Here is a 19,088-nt window from a genome sequence, read left to right as displayed (position 1 = left end):
TGGCACTGCTTGTTGGGGGTGATTTAATTACATTGACGGGAGACCTCTCTCCTGTTAGCATAGAGCAGCTACACGAGAGATCTTACAGCAGTGCAGCTGCATCAGTGCAGGTGTAAACTCTCTAGACATAGCCTAAGTTTTTGCAGATTCAGACCCTTTAATTGTATCCTTTCCCCTCTGCAAATGCATATTAAAAGAACTCCCCAGCTTGGAATTCTGTGTTGAATGCCCCAAATAACCGTAATAAGAGAGCCTAGCAGCAGATTTATTATCTAGAATGTATGTGGCTTTGTTTTTAGCTTTTCAGGTTTGTGAAGTCTAGGTTGCCCAATTCCTTTTGGAGGAATGTCGCAATATACATTCTGCTGGTGGCTTTATACTGGAAACTACTCTGAAAAGTGGATTCTGTATCTAGAAGTAACACAGCTATTTTTAGAACAGTGTACTGTTTTGTAAATGTTTAGAAAAAAATGCTATTTTTGAAAACATTTAAAATCTGTACAGATTTTTCCAACAGAGAGCTAAGTAAACAGTCTGAAGGACCTGAAAATTAAACCCTATGGCAAAATATGTTATCCACAGTGTTCAGTGGCAGATGTTAGATCATCAGCAGAATGTATCAGGAGAGGGAGTTTAAAGCAGCTGATCTATGGCAATGTGGCCTTTGTTTTTCTGTATCCAAAGGATGTTTTAAAATTAAAAACCTGCAGATTGCTTCTCTCAGAATGGGGCATTCACAACATAATTCTGAAAGGGATTTTTGGGGTGAGAGAGAGAAGGGAGCATGCACATTTGTAAACTACCTTTAAATCTCTGAGCTGTGAATTAAGTTAAATTGACTTCATATTGCCCATTAATTATATTGGAATTAAATGTGATATACTCATAATTACAGAAAGCAATATTAATGGCAAAATATGTAAAAGGAGAGAAAACCCTTTAAAATCAGCTGTATACTCAGTGTCCCTATTTGGACTTGCCTTTGGGGGCATTCAGTATATAAATCCAAAGTTAATGGATTTTTGCCAAGCCAATTTTCAAATCACCTTTTTAAAAGTCAGTTGATCTTCAGCAGGAACCTGTGACAGTTATGTATCACAAACACCCTTTTTAAAAAAAACAAAACAAAAAAAAACCTGAATTCTTTATACTGCTCAAGATGTTTGTGACATCTTTTACAGGAGAAATGCCCAACTTCAGGCTCAGGTCTTGACAAGTAACGTAGATAAGAACAACTGATTCTGATCTGTTTGTGTTTTTAAAATTAAGTTTCCATGGTGTGCATTTTGGTACGTCATAAAAATGAATCAGCGATGAAAATGTAAGCTATGTCTACACTTAAACTGCTACAGCAGCACAGCTAACAGTGCTTCAGCGTAGACACTCACTACAGTGACAGTAGGGTTCCCTGTCACTGTAGTTAATCCACCTCCTCAAGAATTTTTCCGTTGACCTACCGCTATATACACCGGGGATTACGTTGATTTAACTATGTCACTTTGGGGTGTGGGGTGACATGGCTGAGTTGACTTGACTTTTTAGTGTAGACCTGGCCTTAGTGTTTGTTAACTGGTGGCAGTAAAGGGAGAACTATACAATGTTTAGGTCACCTGTCCTGGCTTTTGCCACAAATGTCCTGTGAGATCTTGGGCAGGTCACTTACTCTCTCCTTGCCTCAATTCACTGTAAAATGAGATAGTAGCACTTCCCTAATTCAGTGGTGCTCATATAATACAGTAAACAGGGCCAAAGTAGTACTCTGATTTTTTTGCTGGTATGCTATTAGATTATGAAAGTAGACCCTTTTACAGTACCTGCTTTAAATAAAACTTTGAACTTGACATATTAGCAATGAGCAATTATGAGCTATGTTACCACAAACCCACATTAAAATATTTAATGGTGCTGACTGGACAAGATTATTGACAGTTTCTCTCACATGCTTCTAATTTAGACAAATAGGTTAAAATGATAAAAATAGATTGCCAAATGTACAACAGACTACACATATATTTAATAAACCAGAAAGATATAGATATGAGCATAAAACAGATACACCCCTGCCAACTGCTTCCTAAAAAAAAATAACCCATAATTTAATTTGTACTATAGCTTGGTTTGTCTTCATAATAAATCATGGAAAATTCAGCTTCCATCAATACCAAACCTACTGAAATATTGAGGGGCTGAACAGCTTTTATCTTTGGCATATACATGATGATCCTGTCCAATAGTGATCATGACAGATGTGCAGTGGGATATTGAACTATTCACTGAAGGAGAAAGTAATACTCTTTGATATTCAGGCACCTTGAGAGAGAATTTACACCTTTATAACTTGATAAATTGATATTCATAAACCATTGAACCTTAAAATGTATAGACACTTCTAAAGGCATTTGGAACCTGAAATCCTCATGTATTGTGATGCATTTTGCAGCGAGCTGTTCTGCAGTCTTCTTATTAAATGTTTCCACTATTGGCTAGAGCAGACGTGTGAACAAAACTAGCTTAGTCTAAAATGAGCAATATGTATTTTAAAGAGGACTAAAAATACTGCTGTACTTCTAGGCTTTCTGTACTAGACCCATTTCCTTAAAATTTCCCGCCATTGCCACCACTGATTCAGTTGCAATAGTGGAAGGGGTAGTGTAGACAGCTTTTTTGACCACCTTGTTGTTCAATGCTGCTCCAAACAGGTAGGTCACCTGGTGGCTAAAACAGCAGCTACTAAGGACTATTAACTCTGGTGCTCTCATTGTTGCAACAGTGGTGGAGCTGCACTAGTGGCAAATAGGTCTAAATGTAGGTAAGGTCTTGTTGGTTTCGTTTCTGAGACAACTGTTTCTTTAGTGCTATAAAAAGGTCTGAGTTACTAATTTACCTACTGGGATATATTTGATATTCAGCATTCAATACTGATTCTATTTGCTTTTCGTGTGTAGATTTGTTCTTATACACACACAACCCTTCATCCCAGTGTGCTGTCACTGCACCTGACTGAATCAAAATGTCTGGCCAAGGGGATTGTGGGCTTTGCCAGTCATTCATACTGAGAACATAGATTTTTTATCCTGGAATTCACCTTCCCAATCTCGCAACCCTTCTTCATGAGGCCAGTTCTGCTGAAGTCAATGGAACTATGCATGTAAGTAAGAGCTACAGGATCAGGATTGGGTTGAGGGATTGCAGGCTGTTGGCCATTTTCTAGAATGTGTGAAGCTTATCTTGTGGAGCTGCTTAATGTCACTCTGATCAGTCCCTATGAGCAAGTTTTGTTGTCAGCCTTTACTGGGAATCTTAATATTTGTCAGGCAGTATTTGTAATGAAACCCTACACTTTTTACATGTCATGTCATGCTACATCCTGGCAGTCAGGGAGTAAAGGACATCGAAGCAGGAAGGGGAACACTTGCTGCACTAGCTGAGGAAGAGTGGGCAGCAGTGCTCCCCTAAGTCGGGGGAAAGGGAGGAGTTCCCCTCTGTTTTTAGCAGAGACAGGGGAGCGATACTTTAACTTCAGAAGGCATTGCAGCTGTATCTTACTCTGGTTTATATCCAGCTCCCTTCCTCCCTCTCCTCTCTATTGTTTCCCACCCCTTTTTTATGTTTTGGCAGAGTTTGCTTTCCATATTTCATTTGTTTTCTCCCTACCTATGATTGCTCTGTTTTTAAATATCCTTGAGGGCATAAATTCTCCCTCAGAGAATTATTTAAGTTAGTACCCCTTCTGGACCCACAAGAACAAATAGACTATAAGGCTGGGTCCCCAACGCGGTTTAGACCTGGGGAAATCTTAGACGAAGGTGTTCTGGCCCATTAGAGAAGTGAAGTTCTGGAACATGCCTTCCGAATTTGAGTAGTGGGGGCAAAAGACATATCTGGCTTCTCGATGAGACGCTTGTTGACAAGTTTATAGTGGGGGATGGTCATGAGAGGCCTAATTGTGGCTCCCGAATTTCAGCGGCAACTGATCTTGATGATTATCAGCAGGTAAGTACGCCCAGTGGCGTGATCGAGATGGGATCTGGCCGTAATTCGGCGGCATTTCTTTCCTGGGTGCTGCCACTGCCGCAGTGAGTCCTTTGGCTGGCGCCCGCCAGCTCAAAAAGGGTTGGAACTGACTGCTTTAAGTCGGGAAGGACCATTTTCATCTAGGGCTGACCTCCTGGCACAATGCAGTGGTTTTTCGCCTTCCTCTGCACCCATGGGGCACGGGTCACTTGCTGGAGGATTCTCTGCAGCTTGAGGTCTTCATTGAAGTCCTCAAATTGAGGTTCAAGACCTCAGACATAGGTTAGGGGTTTGTTATAGAGGTGGACCCGTGATGTGGCCTGCATTGTGCAGGAAGGTGAAAAACTCAGGTGCCTCTGCCAATCTGCCCTGGAGGAAAATTCCTTCCCAACCCCAAATATGTGCGATCCCCAAAACCTTTTTGGCTGAGCGGGCGCCAGCAAGACTCACCAGCGGCAGCACCCAGGAAAGAATTCTCAGTAACTCAGATCCCATTCCATCACAGCGACGCCTCTCGATGACGCCTGCTTGATAATCAAGTGACGTTGCCAAATTCATTGCCACTGAAATTAGCGATCCCATCGATACGTCACTTGTCCAACAAACTTGTCATCGAGCTTAGTCTTAAGCCGAGATTCGCCACTAAAATTGCCCCCACTTTTCGGTGGAAGGCTGTCCTGGGGGCCAGAACTTCACTCCTCTAATGTTAGAAACCTTGGGGACCACTGCCTTAAAGTCTATGGTGGGAAGAAGGGGAGAGAGGCAGAGAACTGAGGGAGAAAAAAATGCACAAGGATAGGTGAAAACAGAGAAGGGTGGTATCCCTCTGATATATTTATGGAAAGAGCAAACTCTGCCCCTCAAAACCTTCTAAAAAAGGGGTTAGGCTAAACAAGAGAGGAAGCTCTTTCAGTCTCCTGGATTCATAAGACCAGAGTAAGATACAGCTGCAATGCCTTCTGAAGTTAAAGTATCGCTCCCCTGTCTCTGCTAAAAACAGAGGGGAACTCCTCTCCCTTTTCCCTCCGATTCTCTCCCTCTTCCCTCCCCACTCTAGTCTCCTGCCCTTTCTTCCCTTTTTACATTTTCTTCTTCCTTCTTTCCTCTTTCTCCTCCATCTCCACACTCTTCTTTCAGTTTGTAAATGACATGTAGCCAGGTGGGGAAGAAAAGGGGTGCTTGCTCTGACAAATACACCACAAGATTCCCAGTAATCCTTCCCATAAAGGCTGGAAATTACTTACATAGGGACTGATCAGAGTGACATTAAGCAGCTCCAGAGGGAGCTTCACACATTCAGCTGGCCTGAAGCTGCAGTAGCAATGAAGATTTGCCTACAGACATGCAGATAGTTCCATTGACTTCAGCATGTCCCTGGTCAGGCATGAAGCTACTGCTGTTGCGAAAGATTGAAGCCTGAATTCCAGGTTAAAAAACGGCGCCTTTCCTCCTTTGGATAGAGTGAAACTGAATAGCAGAGTCAAGGGCCTTCACAGAGAATACTTTGACAGGAGGATATTACTTTAGAAACTTTCCCCTTTTGTTACGTAAGCAAACAGAAAAATTGAAGATTTTGAATGTCTCCCTTTCTGAAATAAATTTTGTGTAACCACATGCAATGTAGATGGATGTAGAGAGATATAAAAATAAAATCTGTATTCATAAGGACCTAGGAATTCACGCCTGAGTATAATAAAAATAGAAAAATCCTTTATAAATGTAGAATGTGTTGGATCAGCTAAATGTTCTTGAGGTAAGTAAACGGAACCTGTACTTAACACAGCAAAGAGCCTTTAAAAAGTAATATATCTATACAATCAGAGCACGTCAGCTGATGTGGCTGAAACATTCGTGGTGGAACATTCATATCGTGGAAAAAGGCTCAGACTCTTTGTGAATGCTTAAAATCCTTTTATGATATCCATATTCTTTATTTTATCAGTATTGACATGACTGTCTCATTATTTCTATTTCCTCATCTAGCCATTACATATAACCTTGCTGCATGTTCTAAAAAAGTCTAAACAAATCAGTATATTTGATTAATAGTGCCCTCAGACCCCTGAAATCTGTTTGTTTGTGCATTAGCTCTAAAATGCCAGACTGGGGCTCCATTGTGCTAGACGTCATGCAAATATATAGAAGAGATGGTTCTGTCCTGCAGAACTTACAAGCTAAGTGGACAAGATCGAGGAGGGTGGGAGAAATATAACATACAAGTAGAGTGACCAGAGTAATGGTTGGCAAAAACTTGTTAATTGCACAATTTTTTAAGGGTAGAGGGGTGTTGGCATTTTTGCCTTTAAGTAACGCACCACACACAGCCCAGCTATGAAAAATTAATTCCTGGGTGTGGTAAATAAACTAAATACTGCTTGGCCTGAAAAACTGACTTGCATGGCGTTGAAATCTTAGGGGTATAGACAAATGTTGATTAAAGGGGCTATATTACACACCCAGTACAGCGTAGCAATTGCTGTAGGAGTTTATGTGCATGTAAAAATTCAAAGGTAATGTTGCATTAATGAATATATTTATATTTAGTTAGCTTGTTTTTTAAAGAGATGGAAAAGGAGGTTTGCTTGTCTGAATTCTTGGTACTGCAGTTAGAGATAGCATTCAAATTTTGTGTCTTCTGGGTCTGAGTAACAATGTGAGCACAAGTTGCAGGCAGTTCATCTTCATCTCATTGGCTATCTCTGTCAAATACTGGTAAGAACATTGAAACTGTAAAATCTGAAGGAAAAAGGAGGCATAGAGCTGAATATCCTCTTATACTGATGACATTGTAGTCTTAAACATCACAGATCTTTCAAAGTGGTTTCATTTAGCATGAACAGGAAGGGTAACACTGATAACTTAGATAGCACAGGGAATAGGTGCTTTAGCAGCAGGGTGGATTTGATTTAAATCACTAGTCAGGAAGACTCGATTTAATCATGTTTTTCTACATAAAAGTGCATTCTTGGTTGTTATAACCTTAATACATATTCTTCACAACTCGGAGATAAGTGGAGGTTTCATTTTTAGAAGGTACACGTTATACATTTTTAAACAGTGGTTTATTTTGAAAACTTTTCAGATGAGTTTTACAGCTATATCAGAAAATGAATGATTGTTTGGTTATTTCGTTTACCAAAGGTAATTGAAGCAGATATTTATGAAGTCATTGGGAGGTGAACTATCTCGAATTCAACAGTTTAATCATTAATATTTGGAGGATTTTCTTGCTATGCTGCATTAGGAGGAGAACATCACCAGATACACATTTAAATTGTTTTACTTAACTAAAACAACAATATTAGGTATTCTGGATTTTTTTCTTCAACAGAAAACATATAATATTATAACAAAACAAGCATATGTCCCTCACTTCTTGCATTTAACTCCAGACTTTTTCTCCTTGTCCAGATCTATTCTGTCCCCGATAATTTTCTATTCATTGAACTTTTTGAAACTTTGCACTTTTAGTGAGAGGTAAGGGATTGACTCCATGTACACAAATTTGCAGAGGAACAATAGAGTTGAGGCCTATTATTTCTCACCTTTATTTATTTAATTTATTTTAAAACATTTTTGCTGTTAACAAGCACGTTACCTCTGGAAACACACATTCACAGTTTGAGAGCTGCAAAACTAAGCATCTCTGATGGTATCTTCTGGACTGAGCACTGAGTCCCATTTGATAGATAGAAAGATTAACCTAAATAACCTATACAGAAGCCTGTGGAACCCCATAAGATTGGGTCCCTAATCCATGAACTATTGGAACTCATTTACAAAACTTTTCTTAAACATTACATGAATATATTGTCTCATACAAAAGAAGTAGAATTTATAATCCCTAGTCCGTGATATCTTTGAACTATAATGTATCTTGATTAAAACTGTCTTTAGATAGGTTTTTCCTCAAAAATAATTTTATCAAAAAATTCAGATTTAAATAAATATCTGATTTTTTTTATAAAAAAATCATTTTTATCCATCCTGTTTAGCAGTGTCATAGATATATATGGTTCTGCATTTCCGATAATTATGAGGAGCTTTGGGAAAGATGAGCAGTTTCCTATCATGTTGCCTTTTGGAAGGAACAAACTCATTGAAAGAGCTGCTTCATCCAGTCCACATGATCCTGCTAGTGAGCAAATACCTTGTGGTGAATGGCTCCTGATTGTTAGTTCTATCAGCATGGACACCTTGGACCACATCCCTTGCAGGTTCAGCTTAACTCCACTGACTTACCTTTAACCCTTGCTAGGCGATCACCTTGACATCAGTACAATCCTAATTCCATGCATGGGTCTCACTCCTGATTCTGCTGCTGAGCAAAGGAGGACGTCAAACAAGAAACAAAGTTTTTTTAATTTTTAAAATTAAAATTAAATTTAATTTTTTAATTTTTAATTAAAATGTTATTTTAAGGGTATATTCATACTTTCATGAATACTTACAAAATTTAAACATCTCCATTGAGCGGAATTAAATATGCCTGTATTCTAAGAGTATATCTACACTACATTTAGACACCAGTGGCTCTCCCATGCCAGCTGACTCATGCTCGCAAGGCTTAGGCTAAGGGCTAATGTCAAAGGAAGTTTCCTGAGTAAGAACTGTAACTACTGCTTGTGTAAGTGTGGTGTGGCTAGCTCCTCCGAAAGGGAGACCATTCTAAATCTTGTCATAATGGAGCCTAGTGTCTCTCTGCTGGCTTTAGTCAGCATGTAACAGGGGTCCGTCTCATACACTGGTCCTAACCCCCTAAACTGGGGACAACTGGTCATAACTTCCTAAACACAGCTCAGATCTCGCTGTGAATATGGTGAGGAAAAATTAAAAACACAAGTTATCTTTGTTCCTTTCTGATCTAATTATGTATGCTCAAATTGGCTCAAATCCAGCTGTCCTTATGAAACATAAATTGACAGTCCCTTGTAGGAAGAAATGCCTAACTCTGTTGTTGTGCTGTGCTAATCCAGGTTAATTAGTTCCATTGGTCTAGATTTCACAGGTGCTATGACCAAGGAAGAGAATTTTCTTTTAGGATAGGGCAGGTAGGATAAAGGTCTTACCTATAGGTGGAAAGTGGGCAGAGTTAAGGTTGGTTTGATAGAACCTTAAACATACTCCCACAGTTTTTGTTTTTGTTTTTTTTTAAATCTAGGAATGTTTTAATGGGTGATAGGGTTCAGAATTTATCTTAATTTCTTTTGTTATAAATTTTCCTTAATTTTTTTTGGGTGGGGGGGCGGGTTTGAGGAGGCAGAGTATGAATTTTTTTCATACTATTGTACCTCAAACAGAGGAGTAGATTTTGTTTGTAATTTCAGTGATTCCTGTCTGTCTTGTCTTGCATTCATGAACGTTGTGGTACAGGTTCTGCTAGTTATACTGATGGAATTTAAAGCATCCACAAAACTTCAACTGTGGTACCTCAATGGGATTTACTTTGTGTGGTAATTTTATCTTGATTACAGTTGGTTACAAGTGTGTTTTTGCAAAATTGTAAGGTGTAGGGCCTGTTTCGGATCTGACCTAGAAACTCTGATTCATGTATTTTTTTAATGGCGAGGTTTATTATAATTCATTATTTGGTGGTTTAGCCGCAAAGTTAATGGACAGTATCCAGCTCATTCCAAATGAGCCATCCAGACTTCTGACCAAGTTCAGGATGGTTTGGCATTACTGACTTTTAAGCTTCAACAGAATTTGTAAGTGAGACATATCTCACATTTTGCAAACATCTGTAACCAGCAGCAGCCAAGAAAGAAATTTAAAATTAAATAGGATGTATGTAAATTTTTAATGCTTATTTAGCTGAAAGTTTTCTTACCTTTAGATTTGGCTAGCCACGTTTCTGGAAATGAGGGGTAGAGAAGTGAAGGAAATGAGCAGAGATGTATGCCTAGGGGATATAAGGGAGACTAAGTAATATCTTTTGTTTTGTTGGTTCTAATGCTGGATTGAAACACAGATCTCCACTGTAACTGAAGATTCAAGAATATTGATTGAAAATGTGGGGGTAGCAAAAGTTCAAGTGGGGTGGTTGTTTTTTGGGGGTTTTTTTGGTGTTGGTTTAAAAAAAAGTGCTAGCACTGAGAATGAAACAGGTATTTCAGACATGCTCCCTGCCTTGGCATCTCTATGCTGGTTTCAGTTACAGTATCCTGGTTATGATCTATAAAGCAGTTATGGGCAGGATTCATCTTGGTTTTTCTGTCTTACTTTTCCTCCTTCCTTTCTCCCTTCGTTTGCTTGCTTCAATCCTCAGAGCATGGATCATTTCATGGCTTAGTTGAAATGAATGTCTTACGAAGCCAGATTTTTTTCATATAGTGCTCTGCATTTTTTTTTAAAAACTTGCTGCGTCTGAATATCAGAATTCTGAAACATTGTTAAAGTCCATCTTGCAGATTTCACTTTGCAATAAAATTAAAACTAAAACATCAAGGAACACTAAAATGTTGAGACATAGCATGGATTAAATGTTCAATGTATTGCATTTCCTGAGAGAATAAGCAATAATTTAAGGTTGCTAGACTTTTTGAAGAAATAGTGTTTGGACACCTGTGTCAGTGCATAATTGCAAAACATGCTTTTGGGATTCTAAATGATTATGGTTTATTGGTGAATATCAGTCCCAAATCATCTGTTTTGTTAATAAGATGTTTAAGGCTAAATATTAAGGATAGTTTTTTATACAGTTAAGAACCACCAAAAGGGCTCAAGTGGTTTGTTTTAATGTTTTCTGTCTCTTAAAGTGCTGATGTTTGCAACAGAATTTTACATTCATCATTAATTTGTTGCTTTACATCAAAACTGATGTTTTATTAAAAGGCTTTAATCTTATTTCTTTAGAATGAAAATTAGCTTGCCTTCCGCTTTATGCTTTTCAATATGGTAATGTCTGAATGTCTCAAAGACATATTGGTCTGTAGTACATGGAAGTGAAACCTGCTAGTGATTGTTATCTAAAAATGTTTACTGCACATGGGTACCGCAGCAACTCAGTGATGTGTAACACTCAGGAATTCATGCTTGAACTGTTAATTTCACTGAGATTGACGCAAACAGTAAACTTCCCTAGTCGAATGCCAATTTTTGCAAAAAGCAAAACTCTTAGGTACAGTGGGTGTTACATCTTGAACCACCATATCTATCTTGATCTGACATCCACTGAGGAAAATAAATTTAAAAATGTTAGGTACCCTGACGCTACCATGCACTAAATCTTGTTTTTGTATTGTTCAAGGCTAACTTGCCTATATCTGACATCCTAGTGTACCCACAGTGGTAATTCATCTGTGTGCAATCTGTCACTTTATATAACAGCCAGAATGGTTCAGGACAAAAGAGGAAAAACATAGCTTGGTGATGAATTCTTGAATCTGACAGGGGAAAGAAAGAAGATCCTTATACTTGAGGCATTTTCAGTTGTAGCTAGAGGCTGTTTTTCAAAGCAGTAAAAAATGTTCCATCACTTAACTAACCTGGCTGATTTAAGATTTCTTCTCGGTTTCTATTACCTGTAAGTTGTTGACCTTCACATAACTGAGTGTAGAGAACCCCAGCACTGAGCAATAATTCTAATTACTTGAACACACATTGCAACTGGAATTGGGAAATTTATGAGAATGTTCAGAAGAAAAATCCCATATCCTATTCTCAGAGCAGCTCTCCTTTAACCAGTTAAGAGTGTTTAAATTGAAGTCAGTCTCAACATGGTAACTAATGAACCCTTCTCAATTTCTAATCTCTTTACTTTTATGAAGTTGACATATAGGGTAAATAAAATAGACTCCACTGGAGCACAGAACAATTCCAGAAATTAGAAAGTAATGGATAAGAATGATTAACGCACATTGTACACTGACAACATGTAGAAAATGCATTGCTCAAGACCAGTTTAGAATTAGCTGGTGCATGTTTAAGAGGTGATTGGAAGTGGGGATGGGGGATAGTGTGTGTGTGTGTGTGAGAGATTGCGTGCGCACATGGGAGAGAGGCATGGCTATTTGTTGAGCCTGAACAGAGCGCCCAGTGCTGTTCAGTATGGAGGTGGTGTAATGGGCATTCTGGGGAATACGTGCAATAAATCTCCCTATAACACGTCTGTTAAGTGTTCATTGCCAAGCTGACTATGTCATGGATCTAGTTAACATCAGCAGCAAGAATTATAAGGATTGAAATAGCAAGATCAGAAGTTGCTTGTTTTTAGCACAGATTTAGGACCTCTCTAAAGCCGTTAGTGTCTCCTGCAAAATTTAAGTTTTCATTTATATAACAGTTCTAGCCCTCCTGACTGTGAAGAGAGCTGTTTTTGAGCTGGTGAAATGCTGCCTGTCAGACAAAATGAGACAGTAGATCTGAGTGTGACTAGCCCATTTATCTCAATGGAATGTTAACTCTGGAGGCCAAGGATACCAGTGCCAGCAATGCCTACATCACTACCTTGATAAGTCTGTTTAAATTATAAGCTATGTGCTTTATCCAAAGGGATGGAAAGCATTTAAAGGGACACAATAAAAAGGCTGCCAACTTTATAGATGTTAAATGAGCATGTTTTATCCAAGGCTTGTAAAATGTATTCACCCAGGCAAGTAGGACGCTTGTGAAGTGTTGCCCAAAGAATTCTCTTGCCAACTTTCTGGAAAAGCTATAGGCTGGCCCAGTAGCTAGTGCCCCCTCCAGCTCACTAGTAGAGTACACCCCCATTACAACAGATAGAACACTGAGGGGAGGGGTAGAGTAGCAAAGACAATCCTAGTCCCTGCTCCCACTCTTTGGATCCTTGTTGCAGCCTGGAATATGTAAGATCAAAATTAAGTAGCAGAGACATTTCCTCTCTCTAATATAAAGGTGGGATAGAGGGAAGAAAAGCTCACTTGACATCATGTGAAGCTTTTTATGGCCCCTATTCCCCAGGTGTGGACTATGGCCACAGCCTGATCAAAGGATAGATACCATCAAGTAATCCATCCCCTGTCACTCAGCGCCAACAGCTGGCAGTCAGAGGCTTAGGGATACGCAGAGCATGGGGTTGCATCCCTGACCATCTTGACTAATAGTCATTGATGGACCTACCATCCATGAGCTTATCTATTTTTTTTTAACCCAGTTACACTTTACAACATCTCCTGGCAATGAGTTACACATGGTGACTGTGTGTTGTATGAAGAAGTACTTCCTTCTGTTTGTTTTAAACCTGCTGCCTATTAATTTCATTGAGTGCTCCCAGGTTCTTGTGTTATGTGAAGGGGTAAATAAAACCTCTGTATTCTTTCTCCACATCAGTCAAGATTTTATAGACCTCTATCATAGGCCTCCCCTTATCTCTTTTCCAGGCTGAACAGTCCTAATCTTTTTAATTTTTCTTCATTCAGAAACTGTTCCATTCCCTTAATCATTTTTGTTGCCCTTTTCTGTACCTTTTGCAGTTCTAACAGATTTTTTGACACAGAGCAACCAGAACTGCACGCAGTATTCAAACTGTAGACGTACCATGGATTTATACAGTGGCATGATATTTACTGTCTTATCAATCGCTTTCCTAACATTCTCTTAGCTTTAACTACCACTGCACACTGAGTGGATGTTTTCAAGGAGCTACCCATAATGACTCCCAAAATCTTTCTTGAGTGGTAACTAATTTAGACGCCCATCATTTTGTATATTTAGTTGGGATTGTTTTCCAATATGCCTTACTTTGCATTTATCAACACTGAATTTCATCTGCCATTTTCTTGCTCACTCACTCAATTTTGTGAGATCCCTTTGTAACTTTTCGCAGTCTGCTATGGCCTCAGCTATTTTGACTAATTTTGTATTGTCTGCAAACTTTGCCACCTCACTGTTTGCCCCATTTTCCAGATTGGTGGGACGTGATTTCCCTTTACAAAAGCTATGTTGACTCTCCCCAACTGATTGTGTTCATCTACATGTCTGATCATTCTGTTCTTTACTGTAGTTACACCTAATTTGCCCAGTACTGAAATTAGGCTTACTGGCTTGTAATTGCTAGGACTGCCTCTGGAGTCGTTTTTAAAAACCGACCTTATATTAGATATGCTCCAATTATCTAGTACAGAAGCTGATTTAAGTGATAAATGAAGCCCCTTTGTTTTCAGTTTAAACTGATTTTTACTGAAAAATTCCTGGGTTTCACAAAAAGTAGTATTCAGTTTCTTCAGATTTTTTTTGTATCATTAAAATACATAAAAATAACTTGTCTTATTATGAAAACACAATACACTGCATGAGATATATGTATTACGATAATACATTAGTCTGCGTATATGCAAAGTTGGCCCGTTGAAGTAGGGCTATGTATTAGTCTAGAACAGTGGTGGGCAACCTGTGGCACGCAGCCTGTCAGGGTAATTTGCTGGAAGGCCGTGAGACAGTTTGTTTCCATTGACCTTCCACACGCACGGCCACCCGCAGCTCCCAGTGGCTTCCCGGCCAATGGGAGCTGCGGGAAGCAGCAGTTAGCATGTCCCTGTGGCCTGCGCCGCTTCATGCAGTTCCCATTGGCTGGGAATGGTGAACCGCAGCCACTGGGAGCTGCGGGCAGCCGTGCCCGCGGATGGTCAATGTAAACAGTGTCTCGCAGCCTGCCAGCGGATTGCCCTGGTGGGGCCGCGTGTTGGCTGCAGGTTGCCCACTGCTGGTCTAGAAGATATACACAAACAGACACGCATGTATAGGGCTGCCCAGAGGAGGGGGCAAGTGGGGCAGTTTGCCCCAGGCCCTGCAGGGGCCCCCACGAGAGTTTTTTCGGGGGCCCTGGAGCGGGATCCTTCACTCACTCTGGGGGCCCCGGAAAACTGGCCCTGACTCCTCTTAGGGCCTTCAGTGCCCGAAGTGGCCAGAGCAGCCAAAGGTCAAGTAGGACGGCCGACACTACGGATGCAAGCCAGGTGACGGAGCCGGCTAAGGCCCTGGCAGTTATGGAACTACCCTCTAAATCAGCTTACCTCAGAATCCCCCTATACAGTCTTTTACAAGGACAGGGTCTAGCTGCGGCCACACCCGGCCTTCCTGCCCAAGGTGGTCTCACCGTTTTATATGGGCCAGGACGTTTACTTATGTGACCTTTTTCCAAAGCCACATAAGTTGGAGGAGAAGCGTCAGCTGCATTTCCTAGACGTCAGGAGGGCACTAGCCTTCTACATTGAAAGGACCAAGCCATTCTGCAAGTCAATGGTGTTTGTTGTGGTGGCAGACAGTGTCCGCTCAACCTCCGGCAATTGTAACCACCAATTCAACCAGGATGCAAGCCTCTTCAGCAGCTTTCCTAGTCCAAGTGCCAATCCAGGATATCTGTAGGGCGGCCACCTGGTTGTCTGTCCACACGATCACATCCCATTATGTGCTTATCCAGCAAGCCTGGGACGATGCTGGCTTTGGTAGAGCAGTACTGCATGCCGCTAGACTGTGAACTCAGAGTCCATCTGTTCGAGATGTGTTGCTCATGTCCTTTCCATTACCCGCCCCCTGCAAAAAAAACAAACCCAATTTATTTTGTTATGCTAGATTTGCTGTCAAACAGTTTCTCTAAACTGGTGTGGCTCCTTCAAACTGGGCCAGACTCTTCTGTTTTCCCCTGAGCAACCATACAGCCAGCCTTGGCAGACCCAACGGTAATACAAATAATAAATATGCTGTGCTCTGTTTGTTTGTGGGGCCTAATCAAATATATCCATATAGGGAAAACGTGTGAAGGAAATACATAAAATATATTGTCTAGTAGTTAAAGCACAATATTCTGATTCAAGAAAATTACGTTTTGTTCTCATGTTGGTCACTGATCTGCTGTGTGATTTTGGGCTCAATTTCATTTGTAAAAAGGAATAATAGTTAGTTACTTGAAAGCATTGTTAAGGTTAATTCCTTATCATTCGTAAAGTGCTTTGAGATCCTTCAGTGGAACCTATTCTGGAATTGCAAATGATTATTACATTGCCCTTTGAGTATGCTGTCCTGCACCACTTTTAGTTTCTTGTCCTGGACTTCCCAGACAAAGAAGCTAATTTCTGATTCTCTAACTCATGCATAGAGCATAAATATGAGTTGCATGTGTTTTCTGTATGAGTTCATGAGTTCATTCTGTTTTCTGTAACAAGCTGTAGTACTGTAAACTTTTTTACTAGCGGTACTTTATATGGTCATGCATAATATCACAAAATGTATCTGATGTGTCAAACCATTGCAGGATGATGATCAGGGATCCTAGAAATCTGTTTGCCACAGAAAAAAAGCAGAATTTGCATTTGTACAGAGAATCTTTAGTTTTTACGTATTGTGGGGGAAAAAATAACTATTAACTAAAGTTTACTGAAAGTATCAGTATCATTTACTCAATGTACACAACCTCCCCCTCTTTCTGATTTTTTTGAATGTGCTTTAAATTTACAGCAGAACCCTGTTTAGTCAATCTAATTGGGACCAGGGCCAGATTGAATAATCAAACATTGGGATAATCAGGAGAATTGGCAAAGAACTTTCTATCCTTTATTTTAAAATGGGGAGGGGGGGGCTCCGCCTGATCGCCCAAGCCCCAACCGCTGTCAGCCGTGGACAGCTGGTGGTTCGGTTAATACGGAGAGCCGGATAATGGTAACTTGGATAAACAGGGTTCTGCTGTATATCAGTAAAACGTGTTCAGCTGATATACATGGACAGTTTGGTAGGGGGAGTGTCACTGTCGTCATGGAGATTTACTTTATTCTAGTAAGTGTAGGAACACCGTTGAGAGCCTACTTTCAGGTTACAGTCACTAGTCATCACCATGACATAGACCCTGTTTTCCCCACGCACTTTCTGCATACTGAAGTTTTCTAGCTAATCCAGTGCTGGCACTTGTCTGTGTGCTTAATTACTGCTGTCATTTAACTACCAGAATTTAGTGTGAGAGAACAACGTGAGACAGTGGATTTTCTTTAAGCAGAATAATGAGAACATGTAACAATTAGCATACAGTACTCCAAAAAATGGAGAGCACAGGGTGACTTACTTTTAGAATTGGAGAAGTGTGCACTGTTGAAAGAAGATATACTGCCTGTGGCTGTTTATGATTATTAGGATTTCACTTCTCAAGATGTTAATCTTGCTTGATGTTTTATGTAACAGCACATCATGTGATCTCAAGCTCTGTGATGTCATCATTTGTCTGTGTTGTTTCTGTTGATCATGACCCAACCACTGTTAAACACAGTAAACTTTGAATAGTAGCAAGGGAATAATCTTTAACAGCAAGGCTTTTTAATTCTTGAAAGTGCTGTTGAGTTCAGGGCTCGCAATTTAACAGTGGAATGCTAATGCTAATTTTACTGATGATAAGGACTTAAAAGTGTTTTTTCAGTGCTTCATTCTGTGAGAAATAATCAATAGTCATACTAAATCTAAATAGTCATATCAATGAAAGTGACATTTCTCCAAGGACAAAACTGTGACGGAATAGCCATGAAAGTATTGTTCTTGGAGTTGGAACAGCATCTTAAGAGGTATTTGTAAAGCTTTTATTTTCCTTTAAGATTCTTGGTTGTTTAAGCAGTTCTTAAACTTACTGTTCGATTGTTTAAAAATGATATTGCTACTCTTAAATTAAGGTGATTGTCAATTTATTAAAGCTGTCTCAAAAGAGAAGCCTGATACTGATTCAGAGATAAGTGCTTTGCTATGCTGAGTGATTTACTTTTTCACCAACACCTCCACTCTTTGAAAAGAGCTAGACCTATCTTGCAATTTAAAATTGAGATTTCATCAGAAACTGTTGGCAATCCGGGTATTTAGAAACTATTTTCTTTTAAAAAGTTGTGTGCTTTATAAATTCATTGCAGGTATATAATGTGGTGACTCCCTGCTGAAATGCATAACTTTTTAAAAACCGAATAATCCTGTTTAACAAGATTAAAATTTTAGAGTTAATTACAGAATGTTTTTGTACCCTTTTAAATGACTACTTTTAACAGAAGTTTTGCAGAGTTACACACTGCCTGTTTTCTACTCTCGTCAAACACCTACAAAGAAAAGTTGAATACATTATTTGTTATTCTGTGTTACAAATTGGAATGATCTTGAATTGTGGTTTCATATTCAGCAAATCACTTAATGTTTATCCTCCTTTGGCCACCTGAGCAGAGCTGCATGACGTATTTGGGATTAATTTGCTTTACAAGTTTTGGATTTTTATCTGATTCCTGATTAAAAGAAAATCTCAAGTATTAACTTGAAGAATGGGAGGGATTTTTTTACAGAGCTTGAATTAAGGTACAAGAAATATTGTTTATGAAAGTAGAAAAGCCTTGGTTCCTTCATGTTGCATAATTGCTGTTTGCCTAGTGCAAATAAATACCTTTACCTTTATGGGGAAAATGTAATAACATAACATTTTACATTTCCCAACACCAATAATGGATGTTATTTTTTGTGATGACATGTAGGTTTTTCTGGATGGAGGAAGTTGGAGGGTAGATTCTCACCCTACCCTGGTGCCCTCCCTTCCCCCCAAACATATGAAAGCAACTTTAATACCCTTTGTTCAGGATCCTAGTCTCGGTATTAGTTGCTGTGTGATTATAGTGTAAATAGAGGATAAATAATAAAAGCTTCTTTGCTTATGAAAATTTCAAAGGTTTGAGTTGCTGTCTTCGTTTTGCCTTGCCCAGAAAATCTGGCATAATATACTTCATTGTTTTTATTGTATTCAGGAACACTAAAATAGTAACTTAACACATTCCATTTGAAGGTGTTTTCATGTCACTGCCTTTAATAATGTCTTTAGAGATAAACTTTTTCTCCATAGTGTGAGTGGAGTCTTCAAACAAAAACACAACCCTCTTAATTTATACATTGGGAAGCTGCTATAAAATTAGTTATCTAATATTGGGATTCATTCAGCAGGCAACTGTTTAAAAATGTTTGACTTGTAAGTATTCTCAAATGTTGAACGTAAATACCAGTTCAGTGAAATAGTGTATCTTAGCACTTAACAAGGCTAGCAATCATTATTGATAATTCATTTCAAATGTAGCTCGTGACAACAGTTTACAGATGCTTCCCTGCTCATAAACAAT

The 19,088-nt window shown here is 39.3% G+C and overlaps 1 protein-coding gene across 5 annotated transcripts in view; it reads left to right on the top strand.

The window, feature by feature from the left end:
• Positions 1-19,088, top strand: part of TSC22D1 (TSC22 domain family member 1) — a 127,567-nt gene that overhangs the window by 82,145 nt on the left and 26,334 nt on the right. Inside the window, exon 1 of one of the 5 annotated variants that reach the window (XM_045013017.1) lies at positions 17,461-17,516. The exons of the other annotated variants lie outside the window; for them this stretch is intronic. Within the exon in view, the coding sequence (XP_044868952.1) occupies positions 17,476-17,516 (41 nt within the window). The 5' untranslated portion in view covers positions 17,461-17,475. Of the gene's footprint in view, positions 1-17,460; positions 17,517-19,088 lie in introns of those variants that run through there. 5 annotated transcript variants of the gene reach the window in all.

This window comes from Mauremys mutica, chromosome 1 (genome assembly GCF_020497125.1).
Source record: "Mauremys mutica isolate MM-2020 ecotype Southern chromosome 1, ASM2049712v1, whole genome shotgun sequence".
In the NCBI taxonomy this organism is placed as follows: Eukaryota; Metazoa; Chordata; order Testudines; family Geoemydidae; genus Mauremys; species Mauremys mutica.
The sequence above is the reverse complement of the archived record's forward strand: the minus strand, read 5'-3'. Positions and strand labels throughout refer to the sequence as shown.